General features: G+C 37.6%; 1 protein-coding gene across 4 annotated transcripts in view; it reads left to right on the top strand.

Annotated features, from left to right (window-relative positions):
• The window catches only part of STRN (striatin), a 121,077-nt gene that overhangs the window by 85,532 nt on the left and 23,249 nt on the right, over positions 1–12,296 (top strand). For all 4 annotated transcript variants that reach the window (XM_059891358.1, XM_005212644.5, XM_059891359.1 and 1 more), the window contains 4 exons: positions 1,685–1,732; positions 2,516–2,637; positions 6,752–6,919; positions 8,580–8,720. In XM_059891358.1, coding sequence (XP_059747341.1) covers positions 1,685–1,732; positions 2,516–2,637; positions 6,752–6,919; positions 8,580–8,720 — 479 coding nt within the window. The remainder of the gene's footprint in view (positions 1–1,684; positions 1,733–2,515; positions 2,638–6,751; positions 6,920–8,579; positions 8,721–12,296) is intronic.

Genomic DNA, 12,296 nt, shown 5'->3' with positions numbered 1-12,296 from the left:
TCCGGGCAAGAGACCTCTTTGATCTTTTCTTTTGATCTTGACCAAAATGTCTAGACTGAAGGGCACTGTTGCTGCTCTCACTTATATGCTAATACTTGCCTTGGCCCCTTGGTTCCTCTGTAAGCATGGACAGACATGAATTGGTATAAACCCCTTTTATCAGTCACCAAGCTAGTCCTGATCCCATTTGGTACTTTCTCTTTCTTCCTTGGATTACATGGTCCAGAACCCAGAATCTACCAGCAAGGGCCCTTCTATAGTGATGGATACCTCTTTTTATTAAAGAGTAGAAATGAACATCAAATAGAGGAGAGGATGGAAGTTTTACTACTGACAGAGAATATCTCCTGCCCAATTTGAAAGCAATCAGTGACATTCTAGCTGTCATACATAGACGTTCATCAGACAGCTCAACTGCTGCTGCTAAGTCACTTCAGTCGTGTCCGACTCTGTACGACCCCATAGACAGCAGCCCACCAGGCTCCCCCGTCCCTGGGATTCTCCAGGCAAGAACACTGGAGTGGGTTGCCATTTCCTTCTCCAGTGCATGAAAGTGAAAAGTGAGAGTGAAGTAGCTCAGTCGTGTCTGACTCTTCGCTACCCCATGGATTGCAGCCTACTAGGCGCCTCCATCCATGGGATTTTCTAGGCAAGAGTACTGGAGTGGGGTGCCAGTGCTTTCTCCGACAGCTCAACTGGATCTTGCTAAAATCAAGTGAATCTTCATGTAGATCAGGTGTCTTTAACAGAGAAAAGGTATTTCCTGTTTACAAACTGTGCCTTTTGTTCTTCAAGTTCTTTAGTTCACAGTGGGCATCATATTAGATGAGAGAATGTGAGTATCTCATTATATATTCTTGACTATAACTTTGAAATATATTGAAATTTCTTGCTGGTGGTAGCTTAGTAATAACACCATCACAAGCAAGTAACAATAGCCTTTGTTTACCTTTGAATTTAAAACTTTGGAAATGAGGAGAGCTATCATATGCCTAATTAAAAAAAAATCTGTAATACAATCCAATTTTAAATCCAGTTTCTGTTCTCAGTTATGGCCAGTATTAGCCGTGTAGAGTATTCATACACTCAGTATTCTGAGTAATGAATAATTATTCTGATGTCCAAATCTAATGTGGACAGTTTCTGCAGGTATTAAGGGTAGACATTGTTAATCTTTATGGAAATGCAAGGAAATTGAAGTACCTTTGATTGAAATTCTGTTCTGTCCTAGGCTGTTTTACCTTGAAGAATCTGATTTAATCTTCTAAATATTGGCTGTTATCCCTGTTTTTCTATTTTATATTAAACATAGAAGAATCTAAAGTTTCAAAAGATTAAATAATTTGCCTAAAGTTAGCCGATTAGATACAGAACTGGAAATTAAATCCAGAAGTTTATCTCTTCAAAACCCATGTGTTTTCTCCACGAGTGAGGCTCTCTCTCCCTTTAATCAAATAGATTAGGACAGTGCTAAAAGTGCTATAACAGTTACTAAAGAATTTTGTTTCTTGAAGTCACAGAAATACATGATTGCTGTTAAGTAAGCTTTATTGTGTCCTGGGGTTGAGAATTGTATATTACCATAGTGTTGATATTTCTAGGCGTGTTTTTATGACACATTCAGTCATACTGTTTACTACTGACTTTTAGAATGATAAAAAATCCTCCTTTCTCTCTGATTTAGGAGCACGTCTCTTGATGTGGAGCCTATCTATACATTCAGAGCTCATAAGTAAGTATGTGCTTTTTCTTTGTGTTAATCAACATCATTGTAAATCAGCCTGATTAGTATATTTTATTTTCTTTCACGTATGTATTTGTCATATGTGTTTTTTTTTGTATTTGGTAGTGTTTTTTTTTTTTGTAAATGTAAAAGAAAGTGGCAGATAATGTAATGTTAGCAACAAGTATATCGCTACCAAATAGGGATCCTTGCTGAAATTAGGTATTATTTGCATGATATTTAAATGATGTGTATATCTGTCTCTTAAAATGAAGTTGAGGCAGTTAAAATTAACTATTAGAAATCCTGATCTTTTTTTCCTTAAAGATAACCCGGTAAAAATACCTGAGACATTTAAAAAATTGTGGTCACATTTCATGCTTTTCCTTTTTCCATTTAAGTTTAAGAAATGTACCTGTTCACTCGATTTAGCACAGAGGTTGGCATACATTAAGGGTCAGATTGTAAATGCTTTTCAGGCTGCATATTTAATGTTGCATATTCTTGCTTTTAGTTTAGTTTTGTATTACACATTTTAAAAAGGTAAAAACTGTAAGTGCTTTAGGATTGTACAAAAACAGTTCACTGGTTGGATTTGATCCGTAGGCCATAGATCACACTAACCACTGGTTTAGCAGAGGAAGAAAAATGAATAGTGCTTTGATAATTTTTTTTATTTGTTGTACAAAATAGAAAAAGACAAAGCCACTTGAAAAACTAAGCATTCTTATTTCTAACTCATTCTAATATCAAATAGACTTTCTGAGGATGGAAATTGGTTTTTTCTCGCAGAGGCCCAGTGCTTTGTGTGGTGATGAGCAGCAGTGGTGAGCAGTGCTACAGTGGTGGTGCTGATGGGCTGATCCAGAGCTGGAACACCACCAACCCCAACATCGATCCCTATGACTCCTACGGTATGTGACTCCCCAAATATGGAGGGATGAAATATTTTCTTTTTATGTATTTTATATTGCATATATATGGATAAAATGAGATGTTTTTGAAAATAAATTTATTTTGTTAAAAAGGGTTTCTGTATTTGGGAATCAGTTTGATATATATATAATGCTAAAAAAAAGAGGGAAAATAATGTATTTTTCCTGAGAAAAGAGTTCCCACCCCCAAGTCTTACTGATTGAAAATGCTGGCTTGATTGACAGTTGTTTTCTTCATTTGTAGGCACGTGTACAGTACTTGATACATTATTATTAATCTATAATCGTACTTTGTCACTATTCTTGACAAATAATTTTGAAGGAAAATGAATGTTGGCATCGTCTTCTTGATCACTTATTACAGAGTGTAGAGGCTAATGATTTTCAGAGTGTATAACACCAAAAATTTAAAAGACTTTTAAAAATTAAGAAGTACCCTTTGGATTTGGAAACAGCACCATGAATCAAAAACTGTATAATCTATCACTAGATATTATCATAAATTCTCTTTCAATTATTTTGATTTTCTCTTTAAATTCTCCATAAATTATAGAATGGTATGAAGTGTCGTATTTTTCATAAAACCATAGTTTATTTTTATTACCATTTTAGATTAATTTCACCACTAAACCTAAGATAAGAAATTCAGTAACTAAAATATTCTCCCAACATTTATTTAGTAATCATTTAACATATATTTTGTGAAAGATAACACCCTGTCTCCTGCTGCAGTTCTTTTCTGGATTTATCTGTTTCATACTTTTCATCACTTCCTTTATCCCTCTTTCAGAGATTCAGTTCAGTTCAGTCGCTCAGTCGTGTCCGACTCTTTGCGACCCCATGAATCGCAGCATGCCAGGCCTCCCTGTCTATCACCAACTCCCGGAGTTCACCCAGACTCATGTCCATCGAGTCAGTGATGCCATCCAGCCATCTCATCCTCTCTTGATTAGTTGACCTCATTCTCCCAAGCCAACCCTTTCCGTTTCGCTGTTGACCTTCTCTTGTTTCCTTTGAGACTGCACTGTCTTTCGTTTTTGCTGCCTCTCTCTTTTGCACTCATCTGAAGGCTTACCCTTTTTGCTCTCTTTCCATCCCCTGCTGCTGCTGCTAAGTCACTTCAGTCGTATCCGACTCTGTGTGACCCCATAGACGGCAGCCCACTAGGCTCCCCTGTCCCTGGGATTCTCCAGGCAAGAACACTGGAGGGGGTTGCCATTTCCTTCTCCAGTGCATGAAAGTGAAAAGTGAAAGTGAAGTCGCTCAGTCGTGTCCAACTCTTGAACAAATAGTAAATTCAGGTTTCTCCCATCTCGGGCAAGAAGAAGCCTTTTGTGACTCCATTTCCCTCTCTGGTTCTTTTTTTTTTTTTAATTTATTTAAATTGGAGGCTAATTACTTTACAGTATTGTAGTGGTTTTTGCCATATATTGATATGAATCAGCCATGGGTGTACATGTGTCCCCCATCCTGAACCCACCTCCCTCTCCACCCCACCCCTCAGGGTCATCCCCAGCCCTGAGCACCCTGTCTCATGCATCGAACCTGGACTGGTGATCTGTTTCACATATTATAATATACATGTTTCAAGGCTATTCTCTCAGATCATCCCACCCTTGCCTTCTCCCACAGAGTCCAAAAGACTGTTCTATACATCTGTGTCTTTTTTGCTGTCTCGCATATAGGGTCTTCGTTACCATCTGTCTAACCTCTCTTCCTTCCCGTGTCTCTTTGGTCTAGAAAACACAATTATTAGTTATTGATTCCATGTTCTTTCACTGTACATCATTCCTCTTCATTCTGTCTTGTGGCTGTGCCACTTAAATACAAAAAAGTATCAATAACTATCTAACTGGCTGATCCAAGGGATATTTTATAATTCTTATTTTACTTGATGTACTGGCTATCTGAAACTGTGGACCACTCTATCCTTTTTGAAATCTTTTCACTATAGGCTTTTTTGACACAACTCTATGACAGTTTCTATTCCCTATCCGTCATAAACTCCTTTTACTTTCTCACCTAAAAATATTGACATTTTTCGAGGCTAGACCCTAACTCATTTTTTGCATTGTACACATATTCTTTGGTAGACTGAATCCACTTTGTGGTTTTATATATTGTTGACTCATCAATCTCTTTTTTAAGCCAGAGGCTACCTACACAGCATTTCAAAATGGCCGTCTTATTGTCCATAAATCTCTACAAGCACTGTTTCTTCTTCCATATATTCTTAATTTTTTTGGCCACAGCATGCAGCTTGGGGGAATCTTAGTTCCCCAATCAGGGATTGAACCCGTGGCCCTGGCAGTGAGAGCACCAAGTCCTAACCACTAGACTATTAGGGAAGTCTGTTTTCAAATATTCTTTGTGTATTCTTTATCAGGTGGTAGCACTACCAAACTTATCCAAACTAGAAACCCAAGAGTTATCCTTGATTCTTTATACTATTTCACTATCCATCACTTACTAATTACTATACCTTTTTGTTAATACCCCCTAAATATTTATTGAATTTACTCCTTTTCTGCCCCTTTTATCACTGTCCTCGCTTTGATTTTCATCTTCACTCTCCCAGTCTTCTGAAACTTGCCTTCATCTTGTTTCTTTCCAATCTCTGCTACACTGTAATCAGAGTTACCATATTAAATACTGGCTTCACACTGCTGCTTCTGGGAAACCTTTCAGTGTTTCTCTGTTGCTTTTAGGGTAATTTCCTGAGTATGTCACAGGCATCCCACCATAAACTGACCACTCTCATCTCATCCACTTCTTGCCTCAAATTTCACAGTCCAGTAATACTGAATTTCTTATAAATGTCCTGATGTAGTGTTCTATTTTTCCTTCTGTGAGTTTGTAGGAGCTACCTCCTTTGCCAGGAGCGCCTTCCCTCTGCCCTTTGACAAGCCAACATCTGTACGCTCTAGGTGTAATTCTTTCCAAGAAGTGTCCAGTCTCTCTCTTCAGTAACTGGTACCTGCCACCGTTATTGTACTTAACCCACATTACTTTTTGAAGACAGGGTTGGTATTGTGTCTAATCATCTGCATGACCCCTGCATCTAGCATAGTGCCAAATACACAGTGTATCTTCAATAAATATTTTATGGTGTAACTAAAGAGGATATCGGAGAAGGCAATGGCAACCCACTCCAGTACTCTAGCCTGGAAAATCCCATGGACGGAGGAGTCTGGTAGGCTGCAGTCCATGGGGTCGCAAAGAGTCGGACACGACTGAGCGACTTCACTTTCACTTTTCACTTTCATGCATTGGAGAAGGAAATGGCAACCCACTCCAGTGTTCTTGCCTGGAGAATCCCAGGGACGGGGGAGCCTGGTGGGCTGCTGTCTATGGGGTCGTACAGAGTCGGACACGACTGAAGCAACTTAGCAGCAGCAGCAGCAGCAGCAAAGAGGATATAGAACAAATAACACCAGTGACATTTTAAACTTAACATCTCTGAACTATCTTGAAAGTACAACTTCTAGAGTCATTGTAAGAGTTAATAAGTAAAATTTCCAATTTGGCTTTTATCATGAAACACTCCTTCCTGGCTCCTCCCCCTTTCCCTCGCCACATGCGTATCATCCGTGTGTCTTGTTTGAGAATTTGGGGATTTCTGTAGGTCTCAGTTCATGTCCATTAAGAATGTCAGAGGCCTGTTGCTCCCAAGAGCTTTGATGGTAGTCATACCATCATAGCACAGGTGACCTGAAGGGTGTGTGCCAGGTGCTGAAGGACATCACTTCCTCAGGGAATGTGAGTTGTGGTTTCTCTGCAAGTAGATTAAATCCTAATGGTTTGTGTTAACATGCTTTAAAAAAAAAAAAAATCAAGACAAATGGGAAGGAAAAAAGGGAGGGAGAAAGAAATGGCTGATTTTTTTAAGGAGAAAAATATGTACTTTAAAATTTTAATTTAGACATTTTAAACCCTATATTTGCATTGTTTCCAGTCCTGTTCTTGCTACATTTCAAAAGAATAATAGAAACTAGGAAGTATATTTTATACTGTGTATCTTCTAGTTTCCACTGGACTCTCTCAGTACCTTTATGATTTGTGCTTTTCCCCTGCATTCTTGCTGTTGTCGTAGATCCTTCTGTCTTAAGAGGCCCTCTCCTGGGCCACACGGACGCAGTCTGGGGCTTGGCCTACAGTGCAGCACACCAGCGTTTGTTGTCCTGTTCAGCAGATGGCACTCTCCGGTTGTGGAATACAACGGAGGTTGCTCCAGCCCTGAGTGTGTTTAATGATAATCAAGGTACATACCTTTTTCTCCTTTTTCTTACAGAGTCTTTTGTAAAATGTCTTATTCTAAAAGAAACAAATAGATGATTCTACAGACTCTTACTGTTCTAAATTTAATTTGAAGGTTTTTTTTTTTTTAAGCACTGAAAATATATTTGGTTGAGTTTCCAACTTAGTATGTATAATTTTAAAAAGCATACTATTTGGTGAAGTAGCAGGCATTTGTTTTGAATTTTTAAAAATTGAAATAATTTATATACAATCAAAAACAGATATTAAGGATACATTTTCATGAGTTTGACAAATACATGAAACTTTTGCTTCTATCAAGATAGAGAATGTTTCCTTCAGTGCCCAAAAGTTTCTCTGTGTTATTCACAGTCATCTCCTCCCCTCATTCCCAACCAGAGGTACCCACTGTTGTGGTTTCTTTCATTATAAATTAGTTTTGTCTATTCTAAAATTTCATATAAATGAAGTCATACAATGTATACTCTTTTTATATCTGACATTTTACTCTTACTGTAATGTTCTTGTTGCTTATCCATGTGGTAATAAATGTTAATAATTTAATTTTATTGTTTGTAGTTATTTCTTTAAACCACTGTGTTTATAATTTACCTCTTGATGAGCATTTGGCTTGTTTCTAGATTTTTCCTATTATGAACAAAACTCCTATGAACATTTGTATTTTTTTTTTTAATCACAGGCAGGTAAAGACCTGTAAATAGAATTTTGGGTCTTCAGAAGTAGATTTATGTATTTAACTGTTTAACTTTATGTGGCATCGCCAAACTTTCTTTGAAAGCGGTTGTGCCATGTTGTACCACTTATTGCGATGTGTGAGAATTCCAGGAGCCCTACATCCTTAATTACAAACATTTGTTGTTGATAGTGTAATTAATTTTAGCCATTTTGATGGGTGTGTGCAATAGTATTTCATTGTCTTTTTAAGCTGTATTTCTTTGGTGGCTATTTTGAGCACTTTTTTTGTATGTTCATTGTCCATTAATGTATCTTCTTCTGGAAGATACACGTTTTTGAACTGCTGGTTTACTTAGATTTTGAACCAGATTTTAAAAATCAGATTATGATCACGTATACATAGAATTTCACTTTTAATATTTATAAATAAGTTCCAGATTTTAACCAAGTTTTACCCTATTCTAAATGATAAATAAAATTGTCTTCTTTATTCATGAGCTGCCATAATTTGTGCCTAGGTTTTGACGAGTTGCCTGCATTTGATATTTGTATGACTCTACCAATAAATAACAATTTGAAATTTTACTTCTTGAATTCCATATTTTTAGTGAATTAGAATTCCTAGTAACTCACTAAAGTTAGATGGGCTTTTAAAATGAAGAATTCCCGTGATGCCACTCTACACCTCAGGTTGATTTGAGATGGAAGTAGAAAAACTTGTAGTCCATATGTTTTCCATTTATTCCTAAATAAAGGCTTGGATTCAATAAATACAGTGGCTGAGTGACTGGTGGAAGATGTGGTAAACAAGTAAGGATAGTAAAACAAACTAGGACTAAAAGAGCGAATTCTTACTCTAGCATTGAGCTTGGTTTTCTTCTTACACTGCAGCTTGTTTTGCTGTATTTGAAGCATATTGTAAAGTATACCCTAACTGACATTCTCTTCTAATATGTTTTGACTTATAGAATTGGGAGTCCCTGCCTCTGTGGATCTGGTAAGCAGTGACCCAAGCCATATGGTAGCATCATTCAGCAAAGGATACACAAGCATCTTTAACATGGAAACACAACAACGCATTCTCACTTTAGAATCCAATCTAGATTCAAGTATGTATACCAATTTTAAGTAGTATATGTTTGGATCAATTTTTTAGTGTTATCAAAATTAGAATTACTAGAGTCAACAATGAAAAATACTTGTCATTATAAAGTGTTCTGCCTCAAGATCATATAACACAGTTATATGTGAAGGATATAATGATTTACAGTTGATTTTAAGTCTTTAGGTTAAGTTTTATAACTCTACTGGTTGAAGCAGCATTTGATCTATTCTAAAGAGAAGCCGTTTAATTTTATACCAAATGTTTAGTTTTCAATTCTATTTGAAGAAAATAACATTTATTCTAAATACAGGCATATCTTGGAGTTATTGCAGGTTCAGTTTCAGACCTGCGAAATAAAGCACATACATATCACAATAGAGTTAGTCACACGAAGCTTTTGTTTTTCCAATGCATATTAAAGTTATGTTTACACTGCACTAGAGACTGTTAAGTGGGCACATACCTTAATTTAGAAATATTTTGTTGCTGAAAAATGCTATCATCTTAGCCTTCAGTGAGTCACAGTCTTTTTGCCTGGGGGAGGGTCCTGCCACGATGCTCATGGGTGACTGATCAGAGTGGTGGTTGCTGAAGGTTGGGGTGACTGTGGCAGTTTCTTAAAGAAGACATCAGTGAAGTTTGCTGCATCGATTGACTCTTCCTCTCACAAACAACTTCTCTGTAACATGCGTGGATGTTTGATAGCATTCTGCTTATAGTAGAACTCCTTTCAAAATGGGAGTAAGTCTTTTCAAACCCTGCCACTGCTTGATCAACAAGATTTATAATTATGTGACCTTTGTTGTCATTTCAACAATCTTCCCAGCATCCTCCCCAAGAATACATTCCTTCCCAAGAAACCACTTTCTTTGCTCATCCATAAGAAGCATTTCCTCATCCATCATGGGTTTTCTCATGAGATTGCAGCAATTCAGTCATATCATCAGGCTTCACTTCTAATTCTAGTTCTCTTGCTATTTCCACCATGCCCAAAACTTCCTTCACTGAAGTCTTGAACCCTTCATAGTCATCCATGAGGGTTGGAACTAACATTTTCCAAACTCCTGTTTGTGTTGACATTTTGACTGCTTCTCATGAATCACAAATACTTTTAATGGCATCTAGAATGGTAAATCCTTTCCAGAAGGTTTTCAATTGACTTTGCTTGGATCCATCAGAGAAATCACTATCTATGGCAGCTGTAGCCTCAAGAAATGTATTCCTTAAATAATAAGACTTGAAGGTCAAAATCACTCCTTGATCCATGGGCTGTATGTAGAATGAAGGTTTTGTTAGGAGGCATGAAAAAGCATGAATCTTGTATGTCTCTATCAGAGCTCTTGGGTGACGTTGTCATTGAACAATAATATTTGGAAAGGAATCTTCTTTTCTGAGCAGTAGTTCTCAAGAGTAGGCTTAAAATATTCAGTAAACCATGTTGTAAGCATATATGCTGTCATCCAGGCTTTGTTGTTCCCTTTATAAAGCAAAGGCAGAGTAGATTATTATAATTCTTAAGGATCATAGAATTTTCAGAATGTTAAATGAGCATTGGATTCACCATTAAGTCACCAGCTACATTAACCCCTCACAAGGGAGTCAGCCTGTTGAGGCTTTGAAGCAGGTGTTGACTTCCCTCTAGCTATGAAAGTCCTAGGTAGCAATTTCTTCAAATAGAAGGCTGTTTTGTCTACGTGGATCTGTTATTTAGTGTAGCCACCTTTATTCATTATCTCAGCTAGATCTGGATAAATTGCTGCAGCTGCCACATCAGCACTTGCTACTTCACTTTGCACTTTATGTGATAGAGACAGCTGCTTTCCTTAAACTTCATGAACGTACTTCTTCTAGCTTCAGACTTCTTCTGCAGCTTTCTCACCTCTTTCAGCCTTTGTAGAATTAAAGAGAGTTAGGACCTTACTCTAGATTAGGCTTTGGCTTAAGGGAATGTTGTGGCTGATTTGATCTTTTATCCAGACCACTAAAACTTTCTCCACATTGTTTTGCATTCTTATCATCTATATTTTTACTGGAGTAGCATTTTCAGTTTTCTTCAAGAACTTTTTTTCTTTGCAGTCAAAACTTGGCTAACTGGAGCAAGAGACCTAGCTTTCAGCCTATCATTTCGGCATGTCTTCCTCACTAAACTTAACCATTTCTGGCTTTTGATTTAAAGTGAGAAGTGTGTATAAATCTTCCTTCATTTGAACACTTGGTCATTGTAGGGTTATTGATTGGTCTAATTATAATATTTTTGTGCTTCAGAGACTTAGGAAGGCTCCCCTGAGAGGGAGAGACGTGGGGTTTTACAGCTGGTCAGTGGAACAACCGACCAGTGTTTGTCAAGTTCACCATCTCATATGGGTGCAGTTCATAGCATGCCAAAACAATTAAAATATCAAGGATTAGAAACCACAGATCACCATAACAAATAGTAACAATTAATTAATACTATTGTTAATAATAAGATATAAAAGTTTGAAATATTGCAAGATTTACCAAAATGTGACATAGACACAAAGTGAACAGATTTCTATTGAAAAAATGGAACCAATAGACTTGCGAAGTACAGAGTTGCCACAGACTTTCAATTTGTAAAACAACACGGTATTAGCAAAGCACAACAAAATATTTTATACAGTGCCTGTATAAAATAAATCTATTTTTTGTAATGTTATATTTTTAATTATAGTTTCTATACAATATTATATGTTACAGGTATACAGTATTAGTTCAGTTAAGTTGCTCAGTCGTGTCTGACTCTTTGCAACCCCATGAATCACAGCATGCCAGGCCTCCCTGTCCATCACCAACTTCTGGAGTTCAATCAAACTCATGTTCATCGAGTCGGTGATGCCATCCATCCATCTCATCCTCTGTCGTCTCCTTCTCCTCCTGCCCCCAATCCCTCCCGGCATCAGGGTCTTCTCCAATGAGTCAACTCTTCGCACGAGGTGGCCAGAGTATTGGAGTTTCAGCTTCAGCATCAGTCCTTCCAATGAACACCCAGGACTGATCTCCTTTAGGATGGACTGGTCCGATCTCCTTGCAGTCCAAGGGACACTCAAGAGTCTTCTCCAATACCACAGTTCAAAAGCATCAATTCTTTGTCGCTCAGCTTTCTTCACAGTCCAACACTCACATCCATACATGACTACTGGAAAAATCATAGCCTTGACTAGACGGACCTTTGTTGGCAAAGTAATATCTCTGCTTTTCAATATACTATCTAGGTTGGTCATAACTTTCCTTCCAAGGAGTAAGCGTCTTTTAATTTCATGGCTGCAATCACCATCTGCAGTGATTTTGGAGCCCCCCAAAATAAAGTCTGACACTGTTTCCACTGTTCCCCGATCTATTTCCATTGAAGTGATGGGACCGGGTGCCATGGTCTTCGTTTTCTGAATGTTGAGCTTTAAGCCAACTTTTTCACTCTCCTCTTTCACTTTCATCAAGAGGCTGTTTAGTTCCTCTTCATTTTCTGCCATAAGGGTGGTGTCATCTGCATATCTGAGGTTATTGATATTTCTCCCAGCAGTCTTGATTCCAGCTTGTGCTTCATCCAGCCCAGTGTTTCTCA

The sequence above is a fragment of the Bos taurus genome, chromosome 11, assembly GCF_002263795.3.
Source record: "Bos taurus isolate L1 Dominette 01449 registration number 42190680 breed Hereford chromosome 11, ARS-UCD2.0, whole genome shotgun sequence".
In the NCBI taxonomy this organism is placed as follows: Eukaryota; Metazoa; Chordata; class Mammalia; order Artiodactyla; family Bovidae; genus Bos; species Bos taurus.
The sequence above is the reverse complement of the archived record's forward strand: the minus strand, read 5'-3'. Positions and strand labels throughout refer to the sequence as shown.